We start from the raw sequence: 23,404 nt of genomic DNA, 5'->3' as shown, positions 1-23,404 counted from the left end.
GCACCACAAACTTCTGTTCAGTCTTGGTGCCAAACAAGCAAGCTTCACCTCTAAAGACTATCTATCCAGTGGACAGTCACTCCAGTGTAAAATATTCCTTGGGATGACCTGCAATCTGTTGTGATAGAAACATATGTTTGTTTACCAAGAATTACTACCAGCTTCGACTTCATTTCCACTTCAAAGAGACCCAACTCAACCCAACTGTTCTGTTTTGCTGGAGACCAATAACCGATTCAACATACATAGGCAACTCCATTGTTCACTGAACAGCAAAATTTAAGATGAAATGATCCATTCTTTGCATGATGAGGTTAGCAATAGCAAAATCCTGTTCTAGGTTTTGCTGTTTGATTTGGTTTACTGTGAAATCGGCATTTACACATTCTGCTTTTACTTTTAACTGCAAGCATCCTAAACCTAAAGGCCTTTCAGCTTTCATGGCGCGAGCAGTGTTGCTTGGCAAGAAGGCAATTTTGACACAGTGGCTGGCCAGTGACGCCCTGACTTATAGTCGATGGAGATCATTGATGATGATCATACACGCCTCTTTGGAAAGACATTTTCCCGATCATGACATCGGACCAGGCCAACGATTTACTTGGATTTGGGAGTGATTTTGGCTGACTAACTCCTACGGCCCGGAGTAGACTCTTGAATTTATAATCTGCTTGTCTCTTGGCTCCCTGCGTTCAGGGATCTTTATGTTTGTGTTTCTTTTTGGGGGGGATGGAGGGATAGGAGGGAGGGTTTGTATTAGTGCAGAAATGTAAGTACCCTGTTCTGTTTTGCTATGGATGTTTCTATGCACATTGAAAATTAATGAACATATTTAAACATAACTGCAAGCATCAGATGTAACTAGGTAAAAGTAGTGAAAATGGGTGAAATTACTTCAGTAAAAGTAACAAATGTTATCCTATAGGTATTTGCAAGTAAAAGTAACAAAATTATACTGAAGTACAGTAACATTTACTTAGCTACTATACAACAATGAATTTAAGGATATGAGGTACAACTACAGTCATGCCCCTGTCCAGTCCTGAAAGAGAAAGTTCACTTTATACAAAAGAGTGAATTCTGAGCTATTGCAACTGGAACCAGGATTGCCCCACACTCAGGATATGTTCCTCTGTAAAATCAGTTAACTGGCAGCAAAAAACTTTTTCAATTAATTTGACTGAAAAAGGTAAATGAGAAACAAAGAAAAATGAAGTCGGATAAAGACTACACGGCCTATCTAGTCTGCCTATCCATACCATCTGCTATCCCTTTCTATCTCTTAGAGGTCCATGTACTTGTCCCAAGCTTTCTTGAATTCCGATACATTATCATCTCCCTGGGAGAGTGTTCCATGCATTCGCTACCCTTTCTGTTATTTTCTGAGTTTACTTTTGAGTCTATCCCCTTTCACCTTTATCTCATGGCTCTTCATTTCAGAGTTTCCTATCAATTGAAAGTGACTCACCTTATGCGCATTTATGCCCCATAGGTATTTAAACATCTCTAACAATAAATAAATCGTAGTGACAATAAAACCAACAATTTATGAAAATGTCACTCGCCAGCAGTGGACTCAATTTCTCAGATCTCACATTCAATCATGTGATGTGCCGTTGTGCACGTTATTAACAAATACTGCCCAGATGGAAGTTGGTATTGGTTTTGAATCCCTGAAACAAGATCTTGCAGGAGGAGCTACTGGCCTGTCGCCGTTGATTATGCTGCATATCTTAACGCCATTGAAAAGAAAGTTTCTTGCTATCGGTGAAGCTGGTTTTGTTACAGCTAAGTTCTGGCACCAGAGCTAAGTTTTTCTTTTTCTATCTTTCATCTGTTTATTAAACACCTCTAAAACTATAGGCTCTTTTGATGAACTAATTATATATATATATATAAAATGAAAAACTAAAAAAAGATTATTTTTCTACTGTGCACAGTAGTGGGTTTTAAATCTCTTTAGATCCCTACATTCTTTTGGGTGTGAGTTTTTTTCCAATGACAAAAACAACGCTAGCTTAAAAATCATCAGTGATTGCTACATGATATAATAATTGAGGCTTTTTCTCCACCCTTTTGATTGAATGTAAGATCTGAGAAATTGAGTCCACTGCTGGTGAGTGACATTTTCATAAATTGTTATTTAAACATCTCTATCATATCTCTCATCCCCTGCCTTTCCTTCAAAGTAGCCTAATGGTTAGTGCAGCAAACTGCGGTCCTAGGGAGCTGGGTTCAATTCCCATTGCAGTTACTTGTAAACCTGGGTAAGTCATTTAACCCTTCATTACTCCAGGTACAAAAAAAAACAACTTAGATTGTGAACCCACTAGGGACAAAAAAAGTACCTGCATATAACACTGATCAACAACAACAAAAAAGTTTTTCTTTGCTACTGAGAAGTTAATTAGTGTTCTTAGTTAATTTAATGATGCAGATTTCAGATCTGTAATTGAAATTCAGCTAGCACGTCAGGTTACTGAGATACACATTACTGATTGTTTAGACAGTTTGCCATATCGGCACAATATTGCGAGTATGAACTGTGTCCTACAAAACTTCTGTTAAGGACTTTACTCTGAAAACAAACACGAAGACAATAAGGAGACATGTTACAGCATATATTCATGCCTCGCTTAACTCACACAAAAGTGATGTCAGCATGTTCAGAAATGTTTGAGACACTTGGCTTTTACGCTTGTACTGTACATTTGTCTCTCTTTGCAAGAACCAACAGTAGTCTCCCATCATACTGGGATTGAATTTTCCCTGATATCTGCTTTCCATCACCTTGATATCTTGAAGAAATCTTTTCCCATACTCATCGCTGCCATCACCAAGATTGGGTGGGAAGAAATTGAGGTGAGAATGTAAGAAGTGCATTTTAAGTGACATTCTGGCACCCATTGGCTGATATGCTGTCAGCATGTTCTCTACAAGCTCAGCATAATTCTCTAATCTGTGATTACCAAGAAAATTTTGAACAACCAGCACGAATGCTTCCCATGCTGCTAATTCAGCTGGATTCAGCTTCTGTTTGAACGCATCATCATGGATTTCGGGTCCAACAAAAACACCTTTGATTTTGGCTTCACTTTTCTCGAAACCAAATGTAGTTCTTAGGTGCTGAAACACATCACCATTTCTGTCCATCGCCTTGACAAAATTTTTCAGCAGACCCAGTATTATGTGTGAAGTACTGGAAGATAGAATTTCTCACAATGTACTAATATCAGACACTTCACATTGTATCTGCCAGGTTTGGCCATTGTTTCTGCCTGTAGTGGTTGGCATTATCACGATTGTTCCAAAGACACAAGAAGCACTTGTATTTGGTGTACCCCAGTTGCAGACCCAGAAGGAGTGACACAACTTTGAGATCACCACAGAGGTTCCACTGATGATCTGCACAGGGTGTGAGTTTTAAAAGTGTCTCCATCGACTTATATGTTTCCTTCAACCCAACTGCATAAGCAACAGGAACAGATGGCTTCTGGTTTCCATTGTGTAAAAGTACCACTTTAAGGCTTGCTTTGCTTTAATCAATGAATAGTCTCCATTCGTCAGAAACATATTCATATCCCAGTTCACACGAGACCATTAATATCAGTACAGAAACAAATGTTTCCTTCCATTTGGTAAAAGGAAGCCAGGATGGTGTGACGATCATGGAAAAAAGATATTTTGATGTCCTGCCTTAAAAGATTCCATTGCTTCAGCCTTGAACCCAACAATTCTGTTTTCTCCTTTGACAGTTAGCAGGTGAGGTTGTTTTTCATCCACTTCAGGTTCCTACAACTCCTCCACAGCTGCAGAGGCACATTCTTCATCTGAACTTTTGGCACATTGTGCTGCAGATGTGGAAGGAGGAATTTTGGAACTGGATTCTCCGAGTCATGAAGAATGGGTTTAATTGCTGATGGGCAATCAGGATACACAATTTTTTTATTTATTCCTCTTTGTGAATCCAGCAATTTTTGTCATGCGAAAATAGCAGTCTGAGTGATGATTTGTTGGATGATGCTACACCATGGGTACAGCGAAAGGCTTCTTCTTCTGTTTCCCATGCACTTAGAAGTCTGTTGACAGATTCTTTCGCTGATCGTGTGCAGTAAATTGTCTGCAGGCATAATAGAAATTATCAGGATAGTTAACACAACCTTGTCTGTTCATAATAATTATAATATCTTAGACAAAAGCAAACAAAATATAAAAATTCACAGGTAGAAAAAGCAGCAAATCACTTTTTAGTATAAACTTTCAAATTACTGGTAAATATGATCGATGAGCTGTCCTAAAATGTAATATTGTGTTACAGAAACAGTAAAATACCAACACTTCATGGTAGAGTTATTGGCGAAAATGATATAAACACAAACTGACGTATAACTTAAAAACAGGATGTGATAGGCGAAAACTGTTTTCAGATTTAGAATCAGTATGTGGCCCTTGTTAAGGTGCAGGTGACAGAACTCCAGTAGCAATAGAAGCATAGAAACATGATGGCAGATAAAGGCCAAATGGCCCATCTAGTCTGCCCATCCGCAGTAACCATTATCTCTTTCTCCACGTGCCTATTCCAGGCCCTCTTGAATTCAGACAGTGTCTGTCTCCACCACTTCCTCCAGGAGATTGTTCCACACATCTACCACCCTTTCTGTAAAAAATGTATTTCCTTAGGTTACTCCAGAGTATTATTTCAGTACTTAGGGTTTGACCATGGTACCGGATATTGATAATATGTGCAAGAAAATGAGCTGGAGACAATACTTGTCCCATTCATTTTTTTTATTTTTTTTTTTAGTGCTTTGAATTTAATTCTGTCATTGTACAGTTCTTTTTTAAGTGTTCACTCAGTTTTTTAAGTGTTCACTCAGTTCCAAATTTCAACAGCATCAGCAATAAAACAGCTATTTTTCTGTATTTTGTTTAAAGCTTCAGAAATGAATTTCATGCTTTATCATTTCTCTTAACATAGAAACATGATGGCAGATAAAGGCCAAATGGCCCATCTAGTCTGCCCATCCGCAGTAACCATTATCTCTTTCTCCACGTGCCTATTCCAGGCCCTCTTGAATTCAGACACAGTGTCTGTCTCCACCACTTCCTCCGAGAGATTGTTCCACACATCTACCACCCTTTCTGTAAAAAATGTATTTCCTTAGGTTACTCCAGAGTATTATTTCAGTGCTTAGGGTTTGACCATGGTACCGGATATTGATAATATGTGCAAGAAAATGAGCTGGAGAAAGTACTTGTCCCATTCATTTTTTTATTTTTTTTTTTTAGTGCTTTGAATTTAATTCTGTCATTGTGCAGTTCTTTTTTAAGTGTTCACTCAGTTCCAAATTTCAACAGCATCAGCAATAAAACAGCTATTTTTCTGTATTTTGTTTAAAGCTTCAGAAATGAGTTTCATGGTTTATCATTTCTCTTAACTTAGAAACATGATGGCAGATAAAGGCCAAATGGCCCATCTAGTCTGCCCATCCGCAGTAACCATACAGAAACATGCTCAAAACAGTCCACTACAGAGTTCCATCTAGCATCTTCTGGGAGCATTAAATTGGTTCCACCCATTGTTTTCAAAGCTGCTGCAGCAGCAAAATGATTATTACAGAAGTGTTTAGCAAATTCTTTTCATATTCTTCTAAATTTCTTCTCATCTTGGATATATTTTCAGCATTGTCTGCAACTAAATTGCGTACTAGACATTTGAATTTTTGTTCACATTTTATTATAGATTTTGGTGCTGCTTCCTGTAAGTATTCTGCTGTATGTGCATTTCCTGAGGTATCAATTGTTTCTGCAAGAAAGATATTCCCTTTTTCTGTTGTTATACAGCCACATACAACAGAAACATATTTGCAGTTTCAGCAGTCGCGGTTTCGATTATTCACAGTTTTTAGCTTGCTGGCTCCTCCCCCAAATTACGCCAGCTTGCATAGAGAAATCGCTGATTCCAAGCGTTTACAAAGAAAATCGCTGATTCCCAGCACTTTCTTCACCGTGTTTTGCCTCTCCTTCAGGAACAGGCCAGGTCTCCCACCATATTATTCGCGGTTTCACCATATTCATGATGGTCTTTAGTAGAAAACAGCGAATAACATATGAAAAAGTTATTTGCGGTTCTGTTAATCCCCTATTACAGCGAATACGGAGGGAGAAGTGGTATGCTCCCTTTTCACATGTGCTGATATATTGTTTATATTCAAGCTCCTCAAGTTTTTACTTAATCAAATAATAACCGTACCAACTTATTAGTATAATCTTAAATTTTTTTATATATTAGGCAAATTATTCCTGTTTATTGGTAAGCCCCGTTTTTATTCACTGGACTAACATCTTGTTTTCTATATTTAGTTGGTGAGGTTTTATTACAAAAAGCAGTACACATTAAGAACATAAGAAGTTGCCTCCGCTGGGGCAGACCAGAGGTCCATCCTGCCCAGCGGTCCGCTCCTGCGGCGGCCCATCAGGCCTAATTGCCTGAACAGTGTCCCTGACTAATTTTGTAACTGCCTCTAATCCTATACCTATAACCTACCTCTACTCCTATCTGTACCCCTCAATCCCATTGATTGAAACAGATGACTGTTGAATGAACCCTTTGTATATAATACATATATTTTATAAAATGCAAATGTATTGATTCATATGTGTATTCTTTTTTAGTTTGATATTGTCCCCTGAGGAAGGCAACCCAGTCGCCGAAACTTAGATCCTAGTCGGGACTTTGTTTGTTTTTATGCACTTCAGTTGTTTTACTTCAAATAAAAGACTCGTAACCATCAGTTGGCTGTGACATCTCCAGTGCCTCTTTTGTTGTTCTTCTCATAGTAGCCCGAGGCTGGGTCTCTTTTTTTCTTCTTTCTCCCTTTTCACATGGACAATTTAGCATCCTTTCTAAAGTGTGCATGTCGTATATAAACAGGAGACTCTGATTAGAGAATGACACGGGAACAAGTTTTTTCCCGTCCCCACGGAAACTCATTTTCCCGTTCCATCCCCGCGTATTCTTTTCCTGTCCCTGCCCCATTCCTGCAAACTCTGTCCTCCTCTGCACAAGCCTTAAACACAGTGTTCAAGGCTTCTGCTGTTAAGGCAGAGCTTACAGGAATGGGGCAGGGACAGCGACAAAACTCACGGGATTGTCCCCATGTCATTCTCTAACTCTGATTTCAGCTAGTATAGGTGAAGATTCCTTTGGAATGTACCAGCACACATTTGGGTCAACTTTTGCTCCTTAATACATCTGGCTTTAGATTTTTTACTGGATGGACAGTCTAAAGCAGTGTTCTTCAGCCGCCGGTCCACGATGCGATTGATGCGACATTATCTTTGGGCTGGCCCCTCTTCCTCAGTGCTGCAGTGCATAAAGCCACGGGCAGCTGTTCCTACGCGTGAACCAGAAGCCTTGTCTCTGACGTCGCAACCTTGGAGGGAAGGCATCAGATGAGGCGCGGGACATGCGAGGAGCCGCTGCCCGTGTCTGTGCACAGCGTCAGTGAGGAAGAGGGAGCCTTCCCTAAGATAACACTGGGGCGGCATAAAATGGCCAGGCAGGAGCAGACCAGAAGGTAAGGCACAGCATGGAGGGAGGGAGACAACAAAGCTAGGGGAAATGATTTTAGTTTTAAATTTAGAGATTGAATTGTGTCAATTTTGAGAATTTATATCTGCTGTCTGTATTTTGCACTGTTCAGGAAGAAATGCATTTGTTTCTTTTTCTCGGGGGTTGTACTGTATATAGAGTCTTGAATCTTAGGGTTTGTTTGTATATATTAATACTTTTAGTCTTTAGTCCCATATTTGCATGGGGTTATCTGTTTTCTGAATGAATGTTGAGAAGCAGTGTGCTTTGTATAGTTTAATTTTGTGGTTAACCATTATGTGTTGTTAATAAGATCATATTGTGTGTGTGTATATGTGTATATATATATATATATATATATATATATACACATACACATTTACATACATATATATACACACACATATATATATATATATATCCACATATACATACATGTGTGTATATATATATGTATTATGTGTTGTTAATAAGATCATATTGTGTGTGTATATGTGTGTGTGTGTGTATATATATATATATATATATATATATATATATATATATATATATATATATATATATATATGAAAAATGAATGGAAAAAATGGTGTTACAATTAGTACTATTATGGGGGTGGGGTCTGGGGTGGAGATGGGCGGGGTCTGGCCCACAACTTAGCCCAGTGTTCTTCAACCGCCAGTCTGCGGACCGGTGCCGGTCCATAAAATAATTATTTTATTTCTGCCGGTCCATAGGTGTCAAAAGATTGAAGAACACTGGTCTAAAGGATTGTATAATTAATTTATGTTTCCCAGCTTTGCTTAGTAGCATAGCTCTAATGGGGAAGAACATAGTTCTGGTGAAAAAAGAGAGGGAAGAATTAGCTCCTTACTCTGGTTGTCACTGACTGGTTTTTTTTTTTCTTCTTTTACCAGGCAGCTGCCATATTTAATTCAGCTTTTGGGAGTTTTTTGGTAAGTCACATCATAGTTATATAGTACAACACAGCACTGAAAGGATTTTTTTCAGTTCAAGTTATTTCCATTGGCAAGTTTGTGAGTATAATATGTATATGTATATACATGATCTGTATTTTTCTTCATTTGATGTAACAGAAAGCCAAAATTACTTAAATCAGGTGCAGATTACAGGAAAATTCAGATCAGGGTATTTTTATTTAATACCAGCCCAGTGGTAATCAAATGACATTGAGATCCACCATTCTCCCCTCCCCCACCCAGTTTACATCAATACATAAGAACATAAACCGTGCCTCTGCTGGGTCAATACATAAGAACATAAGCAGTGCCTCTGCTGGGTCAGACCTGAGGTCCATCATGCCCAGCAGTCCGCTCACGCAGTGGCCCATCAGGTCCAGGACCTGTTTACTAGCCCTCTATCTATCCCCTTCTATCCCCTTTTCCTTCAGAAAATTGTCCAATCCCTTCTTGAACACCAATACCGTACCCTGTCCTATCACTTTCTCTGGAAGCGCGTTCCAGGTGTCCACTACCCGTTGGGTGAAGAAGAACTTCCTAGCATTGGTTCTGAATCTGTCCCCTTTTAATTTTTCGGAATGCCCTCTCGTTCTTGTAGTTGTCGAAAGTTTGAAGAATCTGTCCCTCTCCACTTTCTCTATGCCCTTCGTGATCTTATAAGTCTCTATCATATCCCCTCTAAGACTCAGCTTCTCCAGCGAAAAAAGCCCCAGTCTCTCTAATCTTTCAGCGTATGAAAGGTTTTCCATACCTTTTATCAAACGCGTCGCTCTCTTCTGAACCCTCTAGAGTATCGCCATATCCTTCTTTAGATACGGCGACCAATATTGGACGCAGTACTCCAGATGCGGGTGCACCATTGCCTGATACAACTTCTTTCGTTCTGCTTGTAATACCCTTCTTGATTATTCCTAGCATTTCATTTGCTTTTTTAGCAGCCGCTGCGCACTGTGCCGATGGCTTCATTGTCATGTCCACTATTACCCCCAAGTCCCTTTCTTGGGAACTCTCACTCAATAACAGCCCTCCCATTGTGTAGCTGTACCTCGGGTTTCTTTTTCCTACGTGTAAGACTTTGCATTTCTCTACATTGAACTTCATCTGCCATCTCATTGCCCACTCCCACTCCATCTTTTTCTATTTCGTGGTGAGATAAGATGTGCTGACATCAGTCAGCCTGAATAGAGAAAGAAAGAAGTTAACATAGCTCATACATTGCCAGGCACATTGTGAAACAAAACCCAGTTAAAATACTCACACTCAGCATATCTGTAGTAAATCTATATGATTAAACAATAGCTAACAACTAGAACTCAAACAGTAACAACCCTCCAACTTATATATACAAATGGAAAAGATTTTTATGCTACCTATCCAAGGAATAAGCAGTGGATCTTCCCAAGTCTAGCTTTATAATGGCTTACCATACCATACCATATTGTTTCTTATACCCCACAAATGTCAACCGAGGAGTTTTCTTGTAGGAAAGCGTCCAAACCTTATTCAATAAGTAAGACAAAGAAAACAATACATACATGGGGAGAGTGTGGGGCAGTGGTTAAAGCTATAGCCTCAGCACCCTGGGGTTGTGGGTTCAAACCTCCTCCTTGTGACCCTAGGCAAGTCACTTAATCCCCCCCATTGCCCCAGGTACATTAGATAGATTGTGAGCCCACCAGGACAGACAGGGAAAAATGCTTGAATACTTGGATGATCTCATGTAAACCGTTCTGAGTTCTCTTGGGAGAACGGTATAGAAAATTGAATAAATAAATAAATAAAATAAATAAATAAATACATAGTAAATGACAGCATATAAAGACAATCCATTTTGATTTGTAATTACATGCATTACAATTTCATAATCAAATTAAAATGTCTTTTTCCTTTGTTATTTTTGGGCCGTAGACCTTAGAAGGCCATCTGGTCTTAGGTTTCAATTATTGGAGTTGTCATGGAAGCTCACTCCAGCCTATCCAAACCATCTCCTTTGGGTGATTCAGACCATGAAAGTTTGACTGTTCATATTCTAATTAGAGATCCTCTGCATTCATCCCATGCTTTTTTGAATTCTTTCATCGTTTTTCTCTCCACTACCTCCTTCGGGAGGGCATTCCAGGCATCCACCACCACCTCCGTGAAAAAGAATTTCCTAAGAATTTCTTAAGTTTACCACCTCTCAACCTCAGTTTGTCCTCTAGTTTTACCAATTTCCCTTCTCTGGAAAAGATTTGGCCCTATATTAATACATTTAAAATATTTAAATGTCTGTATCATATCACCCCAGTCCTCCAGTGTATACATGTTGAGATCCTCTTGTCACTTCTCGTACTTCTTTTGGCACAAACCCCACCATTTTCATCGCTTTCCTCTGGACTTCTTCTTCTTATATCCTTGGCCAGATACAGCCTCTAAAACTGAACACAATACTCCAATTGGGACCTCATTAATAACCTGTACAGGGGCATCAGCACCTCCTTTCTTCTGCTGGTTACGCTTCTCAATTACAGCGTATTATCATTATCCCAGGACAAGCAGGCATGATATTCTCACATGTGGGTGACGTCATCTACGGAGCCCCAGCGCAGACAGCTTTTCAAGCAAACTTGATTGAAGTTTCAAGTTTGCTACACTGCACCACGCATGTGCATGCCTTCTTGCCCACTAGAGGGCACATCCCCACCTCGTGGTCCTCAGTTCAGTTTTTTCCGCGGAGCCAGAAGCCCTGTGGAAATTGAGCTCCTGTTTTTCTGCCTTCTGACACCGCGTCTGGGTTATTTAGCTCGGTCGCTGTGCTTTATTTGTTATTTTCCTTCTTAGTCTGTCGTTTATCGTTAAAAAAAAAAAAAAGTTTTATTTCTTCCGTTCGGCTCCGGGGGCTCCCGGGAGCCGCGGCCGCGGGACGTCGTTCGTTCCCGGCCCCTTTTCTTTTTCATGTCCCGTCCCTTGACGGGCTTTAAGAAATGCACCCAGTGTGATCGGTTGCTGTCAATTACCGATCCGCACCGGTGGTGCTTGATTTGCTTGGGTCCGGAGCACCCTACTGACTCCTGTGAGAGGTGCTCCACTTTTCAATCCAGAGCGCTCCGCCGACGCCGTGCCCGGATGGCGGAACTCTTCTCTGCAGACCCTGCGGCGGGGAAGGCCTCGACGTCAGCCTCGGCTTCGGCCCCGGCCTCGACCTCGGCCTCGGGATCCTCGCCCCAGCCGCGTCCCTCGACTTCATCGAAGCCTGCTGCTCCGACAAAGCCTACCTCGGGTAAGTCCCCGCTTCCCTCCTCAGCTCCATGTTCGGCGAAGAAGCCATCCTCGGGCTCCTCGACAGCGGGTGGGTCGGCCTCGGCCCAGCCCAGGGTTGGCAAATCTAGTGCCCCGAGGGAATACTCGAGGTCGCCCTCCAGGGAGCACCCCCCGGCCTCGGACCTACCGGCCATGATGGGGATCCCGGCCTTTCAAGACTTGCTCCGAGCGTTGATTACCTCGGAGCTGTCCGGAGCCATCGAGCAACTGCAGCAGGCTTCGGCCTCGACTGCGCCGGTCTCGACGGCCCAGGCCTCGACGACCTCGGTCTCGGTGCCCTCGACTTCGGGGGCCGGTCCGGCCCCGACTTTGGCCTCGACCTTGCCCTCGACTTCGACCTCGGGGGCCCAGCCTGAGAGGACCGTTAGGCCTAGGGACAAGGTGCGTCGGGTCAGGAGGATATCCTCGTCCTCTTCTTCGAGGTCTTCCCGGGGCTCCTCGCCCTCGGGCCGGCCTCGGGCGAGGCGTCGTCCGAGGAAACCCAAACGTTCTCGGGGTTCTCCTCGGAGATGTGGCCGCTCTTCGCCGCTCGAGGGCGAGACCTTGCGTGTCTCAGAGCTCCGCCTCGACAACCCAAGCCTGTTTTGTTCCCCCGCGAGAGGGGGTTCGAGAGACTCTTCCCCGAGACGGAGGGGGCGTGCCTCGGTGCCTCGGACCCCCGGGGTTTCTCCCAAGGGCTCTTTGGGGCTCAGGCGTTCCCCGACCCCTTCAAGGTCGCTCAATGTGGCCTCCTGGGGATCGGGGTCTGGCAGGGAACCGCGGTATTCCCGCGAGGCTTCCCCCTTCTGTTCGGCGGGGAGATCTCGAACCCCCTCGCCGGCCGCCAGAACATCCTCCTTCTCCAGGTTCGTGCAGGATATGGCACAAGCCTTGGGGCTTGACTTAATGGCGGGTTCTCAATATACTAAAGAGTTCCTAGAGGAGCAGGATCTTCCTACTCCCCCGAGGGAAACTCCTCGCCTTCCCCTGAATAAGGTTCTACATCAAACCTTCCTTAAGAACTTGGACTCCCCTCTTACAATCACTGCGGTGCCGTCGAAGATGGAGTCCAAATACCGGACCATTCCATCTAAAGGGTTCGATAAGCCTCAACTCTCCCACCAGTCGTTGATTGTGGAGTCGGCGCTTAAAAAGACTCAACCCTCCAGAGTCTCGGCGGCGGTCCCGCCCGGAAGGGAGGGGAGGACCCTGGACAAGTTTGGTCGTCGCCTCTATTCTAATTCCCTCATGGCCATCAGGGTCCTCAACTACGCATTTACGTTTTCATCCTATTTGCGTAGCATGGTGAAGGACCTACCTCAGTATCGGGAGGTCATGCCTGCTTCCCATCGAGAGGGGTTTGCCACATTCATGTCCAACTTGTCTCAATTGCGGCTGTACCTGTTCCACGCTGTGTACGACGCGTTTGAGCTTGCTTCGAGGGTCTCGGCCTTCGCGGTGGCTATGCGCCGGCTGGCCTGGCACCGTACCCTCGATATGGATCCTAACCTACAAGAACGCCTGGCCAATTTACCATGCGTGGGTTCTGAATTGTTTGATGAATCCTTGGAGGCGGCGACCAAACGTTTGTCGGAACAGGAGCGCTCCTTAGCCTCCTTGGTCCGTGCTAAACCTCGTGCCCCGCCGCAAAAATCTTTCCGGCCGCCCCCGAGGAGATACCCGCAGAAGTCTACTCCTGCATTTTCTAGGCCTCCGGCACGGCGCCCTCCCCAACAGGGTAGAGGGGGACAGCCGAAACCTCCGGCGCAGGGAGCGTCCAAGCCGGCCCCGTCCTTTTGACGAGCTGTGCGGATGGGGGCGGGCCCCCTCCGCAATATCACCGGACCCCCTCCCAATCGGGGGCCGACTCAGGTCCTTTTCTGTGGCTTGGACCGAGATTACATCCGACGCATGGGTGCTACGGATCATCTCCGAGGGCTACTCGCTGAATTTCTCAGCCACGCCACCGGACCATCCACCCGGAACGTGTCCGTGCAACCGCAGCCAACTTCCCCTTCTCCTTCTGGAGGCCAGGGCCTTGTTGAGCCTACGGGCAGTGGAACCAGTGCCCCCAGAACAACGGGGAACGGGGTTTTACTCTCGTTACTTTTTGGTCCCAAAGAAGACAGGGGACTTACGCCCCATTTTGGACCTCCGGAAGCTCAACAAATTCCTGGTCCGGGAGAAGTTCTGGATTTTGTCACTTCCGGTTTTATACCCTCTGTTGGAGGAGGGAGATTGGATGTGCTCCCTAGACTTGAAGGAAGCTTACACTCATGTTCCGGTGGATCCTGCTTTCCGCAAGTATTTACGGTTCAAGGTGGGAGATTGGCACCTTCAATATCGGGTCCTCCCATTTGGTCTGGCTTCGTCCCCTCGAGTCTTCACGAAGTGTATGGTGGTGGTTGCGGCAGCTCTGAGATCCCAGGGGCTTCAGGTCTTTCCCTACCTGGACGATTGGCTCATCAAGGCCTCCACCAGGGAGGGGGTTATCTCAGCGACCCGACAGACTATCATTTTCCTTCAACGTCTGGGGTTCGAGGTGAACTTCCCCAAGTCTCAGTTGAACCCGACTCAATCCATCCAGTTCATCGGAGCCGTGCTGGACACGGTTCGCCTCCGTTCCTTCCTTCCTCCTCCTCGGTTGCAGGCACTGCTTCGATTGAGTCGCCAGTTTTCGCTGATGCCCGCAGTTTCGGCTCATCGCATGTTGGTTCTCCTGGGCCACATGGCGTCGACGGTCCATGTCACTCCGTTCGCCCGATTACACATGAGGCTTCCTCAGTGGACCTTGGCCTCCCAATGGCGTCAGGAGTGCGATCCACTCTCTTGCCAGATAAGGGTGACTCCCTCTTTGAGACGCTCGCTCCGTTGGTGGACAAACTCTTCCAATCTTTCAGGGGATTTGCTCTTTCTCGTCCCGCCGCATCGCAAGGTCCTGACCACGGACTCCTCGGAGTACGCGTGGGGAGCTCATCTCGACGGTCTGCGGACCCAGGGTCTATGGTCGGCGGAGGACCGTCTTTGTCACATCAATGTGTTGGAGCTTCGTGCCATTTTTCTGGCAGCTCGAGCGTTCGGCCACCTGCTCCACGACCAGGTAGTCCTCGTACGCACGGACAACCAGGTGGTGATGTATTATGTAAACAAGCAAGGGGGTACGGGTTCTTGGGCTCTGTGCCAGGAAGCCCTGCGCCTTTGGGAATGGGCGGTCTCCCAGAACATCTTCCTACGTGCGGTTTACATCCAAGAAGAAAAGAATTAAGAACATAAGAAATGCCTCCGCTGGGTCAGACCTGAGGTCCATCGCGCCCAGCAGTCCGCTCACGCGGCGGCCCATCAGGTCCAGGACCTGTGCAGTAATCTTTTATCTATACCCCTCTATCCCCTTTTCCAGCAGGAAATTGTCCAATCCTTTCTTAAACCCCAGTACCGTTCGCTGCCCTATAACGTCCTCTGGAAGTGCATTCCAGGTGTCCACCACACGTTGGGTAAAGAAGAACTTCCTAGCATTCGTTTTGAATCTGTCCCCTTTCAACTTTTCCGAATGCCCTCTTGTTTTTTTATGTTCTGAAAGTTTGAAGAATCTGTCCCTCTCTACTCTCTCTATGCCCTTCATGATCTTGTAAGTCTCTATCATATCCCCTCTAAGTCTTCTCTTCTCCAGGGAAAAGAGACCCAGTTTCTTCAATCTCTCAGCGTATGAAAGGCTTTCCATCCCCTTAATCAGTCGTGTTGCTCTCCTCTGAACTCTCTCGAGTAACACCATATCCTTCTTAAGGTATGGTGACCAATACTGGACGCAGTACTCAAGATGCGGACGCACCATTGCCCGGTACAGCGGCAGGATAACTTCTTTCGTTCTTGTTGTAATACCCTTCTTGATTATCCCCAGCATTTTATTCGCTCTCTTGGCGGCCACTGCGCACTGTGCCATCGGCTTCATTGTCATGTCCACCATTACCCCCAAGTCCCTTTCTTGGGTACTCTCATTCAATAACATCCCTCCCATCGTATAGCTGTGCCTCGGGTTTCTGATTCCCACATGCAATACTTTACATTTCTCAACATTGAACTTCATCTGCCATCTCTCTGCCCATTCCCCCAATTTGTCCAAGTCCCTTTGCAATTTTTCACAGTCCTCCTTTGTCCGAGCTCCACTAAATAGTTTGGTGTCGTCCGCAAATTTTATTATCTCACTTTTTGTTCGTGTTTCTAGATCATTTATGAATATATTAAATAGCAGCGGCCCGAGCACTGAGCCCTGCGGAACACCACTCGTGACCTTCCTCCAGTCTGAGTAGTGTCCCTTCACCCCTACCCTCTGTTTCCTACCCGCTAACCAGTTTCTGATCCATCTATGCACGTCTCCGTCCATCCCATGGTTCTTCAGTTTCCGGTGTAGACGTTCATGAGACACCTTGTCAAAGGCTTTCTGGAAATCTAGGTATATGATGTCTATGGGGTCTCCTTTGTCCATCTGTTTGTTAATTCCCTCGAAGAAGTGCAATAAGTTGGTCAGACACGATCTCCCCCTGCAGAAACCATGTTGGCTGGTTATCAGAAGTTCGTGTTTTTCAAAATGTTCATCAATTTTTTCTTTTATTAGTGCTTCCGCCATTTTCCCCGAACAGAGGTCAGACTCACCGGTCTGTAGTTTCCCAGGTCTCCTCTTGATCCCTTTTTAAAGATGGGTGTAACGTTGGCTATCTTCCAATCCTCCGGAATCACACCTGTTTTCAGAGATAGGTTGCAAATTTGCTGTAGTAGTTCCGCTATTTCCTCCTTTAGTTCCTTCAGCACCCTTGGATGGATTCCATCCGGACCCGGGAATTTGTCAGTTTTTAGCTTTTCTATCTGTCTGCGCACATCATCAAGGCTCACTTCTATGGATTTCTCGCAGACAAACTCAGTCGTCTTCTCCAGCCGCACGAGTGGTCGCTAAACTCCCGAGTCCTACGCGAGGTTTTCGACCGCTGGGGGACCCCTCAGGTGGATCTCTTTGCTTCCCCGGAGACTTGCAAACTGCCCCTCTATTGTTCCCGGATGTACGCCCAGGACCGTCTCGAGGCAGATGCCTTCCTTCTCGACTGGGGAGAGAGATTCCTTTATGCGTTTCCTCCTTTTCCTCTGATAATGAGGACGTTGGTTCATCTCAAGTCCTCCAGAGCCACTATGATTCTCATAGCGCCACGTTGGCCTCGTCAGCACTGGTTTTCCCTGTTCCTTCAACTCAGTGCCAGGGAGCCTCTACTTCTGCCAGTTTTTCCCTCTCTGCTGTCTCAGAGTCGGGGTTCGCTGTTGCATCCCAATCTTCAGTCTTTACATCTGACGGCTTGGTTCCTTTCCCCCTGACTTCGGCGGTCAGGGAGGTATTGGAAGCCTCGCGCAAGGCCTCGACTCGACTTTGTTATTCCCAGAAATGGACCAGATTTTCATCCTGGTGTGCCTCGCACCATCTGGACCCGAGTTTGGTTCCGGTGTCCTCGGTTCTGGAATATTTGCTGCATTTATCCAAGTCTGGGCTGAAGACAACTTCCATCCGGGTGCATCTCAGTGCTATTGCTGCTTTCCATCGGCGTCTAGAGGGTCGTTCTCTCTCTCTTCATCCTCTGGTGGTTCGTTTCATGAGGGGTTTAGTTAATGTTAATCCTCCGCTGAAACCTCCTCCTGTAGTTTGGGATCTGAATGTGGTCTTGGCTCAGCTGATGAAACCTCCCTTTGAGCCAATTGACAAGTCTCTTCCTAAGTTTCTCACTTGGAAAGTGATCTTTTTACTTGCGCTAACGTCTGCTCATCGAATTAGTGAGCTTCAGGCTTTGGTTGCGGACCCGCCCTTTACTGTGTTCCATCATGACAAGGTGGTTCTTCGCACCCATCCCAAATTTCTACCTAAGGTTGTGTCTGATTTCCACCTCAATCAGTCTATTGTCCTTCCGGTGTTCTTCCCGAAGCCCCACTCTCATCCTGGTGAGGCGGCTCTTCACACGCTGGACTGTAAGAGGGCTTTGGCTTTTTATCTCCAACGTACCAAGTCTTATCGGAAGGTTCCTCAATTATTTTTGTCCTTTGATCCTAATCGGCTGGGACTTCCTGTTTCCAAGCGCACCTTGTCCAATTGGCTAGCAGCTTGTATTTCTTTTTGCTACGCTCAGGCTGGTCTCACGCTTCATGGTCGAGTCACGGGGCATAAGGTCAGGGCTATGGCAGCTTCTGTTGCTTTCCTCCGGTCTACTCCTGTGGAGGACATATGTAAAGCTGCCACTTGGTCTTCGGTTCATACGTTCACCTCCCACTACTGTCTGGACACTTTGTCCAGAAGCGACGGCCGGTTTGGCCAGTCGGTGTTACGTAACCTGTTTTCCTAAATTGCCATCCTCCCACCTGCCCTTTTTTGGTTGGCTTGGAGGTCACCCACATGCGAGAATATCATGCCTGCTTGTCCTGGGATAAAGCACAGTTACTTACCGTAACAGGTGTTATCCAGGGACAGCAGGCATATATTCTCACAAACCCGCCCACCTCCCCGGGGATGGCTTCTTTGCTGGTTATGGAACTGAGGACCACGAGGTGGGGATGCGCCCTCTAGTGGGCAAGAAGGCATGCACATGCGTGGTGCAGTGTAGCAAACTTGAAACTTCAATCAAGTTTGCTTGAAAAGCTGTCCGTGCTGGGGCTCCGTAGATGACATCACCCACATGTGAGAATATATGCCTGCTGTCCCTGGATAACACCTGTTACGGTAAGTAACTGTGCTTTCTGGCTACAGCTACCACCTTGTCACACTGCTTCGTCTCCTTCAGATCTTTAGACACTTTCAACCCAAAGTCCCTCTCCCCATCCATGCATATCGTCCTCTCGCCTCCCAGCATATTACATTACATTACATTAGTGATTTCTATTCCGCCTTTACCTTGCAGTTCAAGGTGGATTACATAAGAATTGTTATGATAATGAAAAGAACATTGTTAGGATATTAAGAAGTATTTAAGGAATAGTTTGAACATTTTCTAATTTGCTGAGGAGTAGTTGGTAATTGCCGGAGGAGCATATACATCTCCCGGAAGATCATATACATCTCCCTCAGATTTCTACTCCCCAAATGTATCGCTCTACATTTCTTTGCATTGAATTTTAGTTGCCAGATATTAGACATAAACATATCAATCTATACTATAGTACTATACTGCCACTAATATACATTGTTATATAAACACAAGAATCTGTACATTGAGTGATCAGTCCCTGCTCATGAACTGTTGCAGAAGGATGTCAATCACATTTTTCAGCTCCTCCTTCTTCACCATCAAAATGAGAAGGTGTTCTGATCTGCTCTGTTCGGCTTTTATTGTTTCTGGGTATTTTGGGGGGGGGGGTTTTTGTGAGTTTTTGGTGCTTTGACATGCAGCTCCTGATTGATAAGGCCTGACTTAGTGCAGGAAGAGGAGGTCGGAGCATACAGCTCCGGCTGCTCTCTCCTGCTGCCCTCTCCAGTCTCCCCCACGGAAAACCGTGTTCGCGGTTTTTCAAGATTTGTGGGGATTCCTGGGACGGAACCCCCGCGAATAATCACAGAATAAAGATCTGGGCGTATTGATGCAATTTAATAATGTACCAAGTCTAATTAAAACACTGTTTTTCTAAAGCCCTATTTGTTAAAGAAAACAATGAATTTTTTTTTAATGCTGATAGACTGGAAAGACCTAATGATCAATGAATTAAATTTACATAAATTTCAGATCAAAAGAATATCTTAGAATTGTGCCACTGAGGGATTGCCTGAAGTTAACATTATCTCCTCCTCTTATTTAAATAGTTAGGTTTACGATAAGAGTGGGAGTGTAATAAGTAATTTGATTTTTTTTTTTTTTTTTGCTTTGATGGGCTTTTAATAAACTGATAACGGAACTCTGAATTTTCAGTTGCCATTGGAAACATTGCAGCCATCAGACATGGCAGAAGGTATTGAAATGTCACGTTACTGCTCCAGCATGTAATGGGAGGAAATTTTCGTATAGAAAAGTGACAATTATAGTAAGACTCCATAAATGAGTTTGTTTAATTTTTTTATAAAGATACTGAAATTTAGGAACAAGCAAACTTGTTCTTAAATGATTGAGCAGTTTCTTTCTGCTCCTTTGGGCCTCAAGCTAAATTGAAAGACCGGACTGGCTCCAGGAGCTTGTATTCATTACTACCCATGGATTTTTGCTTTTATGTGTTCTTTCAACTTACCTGAGCCAAGTTATTACAGCAACAGCCCTTGGTTGGCAGCCATGCACCAAGGCCTTTTTCTAGAACCTAGTGCTCGTGGGCCTTAAATTTGACCACTAGATATCATTGTACAATAACAGCAAACAATGAGCATCCCTAGCAGTTAGCTCTTCATCAATGGCCTGATTGCTGCAGCAGTGGAAAAATAGGAGCCACTAAGTTGGGTCCATTATTTTTTAGAGGGTTTTTGCCTCCCCTCCCCCATACACCCCTGTCACTTGTCACTCCTGATTAGACACCTCCAGACTCCTTTAATTCCCCCCACACCCACTGCCACTCCAGAGCTCTTTTTTTTTTTTTTGGGGGGGGGGTTGAGACACTCATACTCTGTCAACACTTGAGTTCAAGTTTCAAGTTTATTATTACATTTGATTAATCGCTTATTCCGAATTCTAAGCGATGTACAAAGTAATAAAATTTCAAAAGTACAAAATAAGGGGAGACAAACTTAAAAGAAGTGTATCATAGCTACTGATACATAATAATGATTAAAATTACAAATATAAACAACAAGTTTCGTAGCTACTAATACATAATAAATTAAGATAGACATACATTGATAAAAAATAAAAAAAAAGAAACAAGAGGAAAACTCGGGATGAAATATAATTTAGATATAAAAGTAGAACAATTAAGGTAAAAACAATAGGATGGGGAATAAAAAATGATAGAAGTAGTAAAAGAAAAAAGTTTCAGAGCCAAAAGCAGTTCAATTAAACATTGAATGCATCTTGAAAAAGAAGACTCTTTAATTTACTCTTAAATATTCCAAGATTTTTTTCATCTCTTAGGTGAATTGGAAGAGAATTCCAAGATTGAGGAGCCGTGACAGAAAAAATAGTCTGCCGCCTTGTGTTAATTACTTTAAGAGAGGGAATGACCAACAAATTTTGGTCACTTGACCTCAGGAATTCACAACGGTGCGTAACTAAAGACTCCTTTTACTAAGGTGCGCTAAAGAAATTAGCGCACGCACAAAATTACCGCGCACTAAACCCACGCTACGCTTCCAGAACTAACGCCAGCTCAATGCTGGTGTTACGGTCTAGCGCGCGCGGCAATTCAGCGCGTTAAAGCTCTAACGCACCTTTGTAAAAGGAGCCCTAAGTTATTCATTTTGCATAAAATGAACTGCTTTGGATGCATTTGCATGTTTAACATCGCATTTTTACTTAACCTACACTGTGCTACAAATAAATGTTAAGGACAAAGAATGCACCAAAAAGTTAAGATTCCCATAATGCATTTTAGTAACTCAGGTCCTAAGCTGGAAGCATAAAGGGAGAGTGGCAAAATTACTAGGCTAGAAAAAGAAAATATAGTGTTCTGATATACTACTCTGGGAGCTAATATTAAATCTACTTGCTTATTTGGCAGTCTTTTGTTATTAATTGTAAGTTATTAAAATCTGGCATCCCCTAGAAAGTAATTGTTTGTATTTGCTAATAAAAATGTATGGAATTTAAATCTACTCGGCCAGCTGTGCAGGAAGTAAATACATTAGTCACAGTGTCCATTTTTCTTGCAAATTTGTGACACAGATTTAATTATGGGAATGACCAGCAACTTATAAATCTAATTTTAGCAGGCCGAGGCAACTTTTTGATTTAAATAATGATAGTTTTTTTTAAGGGGGGGAGACTAATGATTCGATTCTCTTTTTTGAACATGGCAGTGCAAAATTAACCATTGAATTAATTTTCCTCAATAATATTTACTACTTTGTACTTAATTCTTTAGATATCATCAGGGGAAAGAGGGAAAAGTTTTTAAAGCTAGGAAGTTGCATATTTTGTTTGATAGCGTTTTTTGGATTCTTCACATTTAGTACGAAAGCCTCATTTGTTCTTTCTCCCCTTGTTCATCGTGCAGCTTTGTGCCATAAAATTCAACATTTGGACTATATTTTAAATCTGATATTTTTTGGTAACTCACAGAAAAAGCTTTTGAAAGCTATTTCCATTAATTAACCATCTGGGAAGGGGCAAGGGCTGGCCTCTGTAGCTATATCTTTCCCCTTTGGGATTAGGTTAGCAAGGCAGATGGAGAGCTGAAATCATTCTTTTATTCTTTAAAGCTTAATCTGTTTGGGAATAATTTGATAAGACTTGGTATAAATTTTCCATAATTTAGAGATAAATTTTGTTCTTCAGTTTGTTGAACCCAGTCAGAAGATTCATATCTAGAAATGGCTGCAGCATTCCATCACAGCTTTTTTACTTAATGCATTGGATAGCTTAACAAATGTCTTGGCCTTTTTCCTCCAAAATTGTCTCCAAGTGAAGTAGCTAATTGACTCCAGTTTTCTTTATTAAAACAACCTTTTGTTTTGATTCCTTTATCAAGATATTTGTAATTACCATATTTATTTTATAGTAACATGAAGGCAGATAAAGGCCAAATGATCGATCGAGTCTGCCCATCCACAGCATTCACTTCCTCCTCTTCCTAAGAGATCCCATGTGCTTGTCCCATGCTTTCTTGAATTCAGACACAGTCCTTATCTCCATCACCTCTACCGGAAGCCTATTCCTTGCATCTACCACCCTTTCTGTAAAAAAGAATTCCCTTAGATTACTCCTGAGCCTATCACCTCTTAACTTCATCCTATGACCTCTCATTCCAGAGCTTCCTATCAAATGAAAGAGATTTGCATCATGCGCATTTATGCCACGTAGGTATTTAAACGTCTCTATCATATCTTCCCTCTCCCACATTTCCTCCAAGGTATTGAGATTACATATTGAGATCTTTAAGTCTGTTTCCATATGACGAAGACTGCCAACCATTTAATGGCCTTCCTCTGGACCGACTACATCCTTTTCATATCTTTTTGAAGGTGCAGTCTCCAGAATTGTAAACAATATTCTAAATGAGGTCTCACCAGAGTCTTATACAGGGGCATCAATACCTCCTTTTTCCTACTGGCCATTCCTCTTCCTAGTCACCCTAGATTCTTTCTAGCTTTCACCGTCACCTTTTCAACCTGTTTGGCCACCTTTAGATCATCACGTAACTATCACATCCAAGTCCTGCTCCTCTTTCATACACAAAAGCTCTTCACCCCCCTAAACTGTACTGTTCCTTTGGGTTTTTGCATTTCTTAGTATTAAATTTTAGGTGCCAAATTTCAGACCATTCCCTACGCTTCAGTAGGTCATTCCTCATGTTTTATACACCATCAGGGGTGTCTACTCAATTGCAAATTTAATTATCATCTGCAAAGAGGCAAATCAGCCCTTCAGCAATATTGCTTATAAAAATGGAAGCTGAGGGC

The 23,404-nt window shown here is 43.6% G+C and overlaps 1 protein-coding gene across 4 annotated transcripts in view; it reads left to right on the top strand.

The window, feature by feature from the left end:
- Nucleotides 1-23,404, top strand: part of SLC10A7 (solute carrier family 10 member 7) — a 309,837-nt gene that overhangs the window by 90,811 nt on the left and 195,622 nt on the right. For 3 of the 4 annotated variants that reach the window (XR_004539057.1, XM_033940172.1, XM_033940180.1), the window contains exon 5: nt 8,512-8,550. Coding sequence is in view for 2 of the 4 variants with exons in the window: in XM_033940172.1 (XP_033796063.1) it covers nt 8,512-8,550 (39 nt within the window). In the remaining 2 variants the exon portion in view is untranslated. The remainder of the gene's footprint in view (nt 1-8,511; nt 8,551-23,404) is intronic. The other variant, XR_004539058.1, reaches the window with a different exon arrangement.

This window comes from Geotrypetes seraphini, chromosome 1 (assembly GCF_902459505.1).
Source record: "Geotrypetes seraphini chromosome 1, aGeoSer1.1, whole genome shotgun sequence".
In the NCBI taxonomy this organism is placed as follows: domain Eukaryota; kingdom Metazoa; phylum Chordata; class Amphibia; order Gymnophiona; family Dermophiidae; genus Geotrypetes; species Geotrypetes seraphini.
This window is presented reverse-complemented; position numbering and strand designations above follow the sequence as displayed.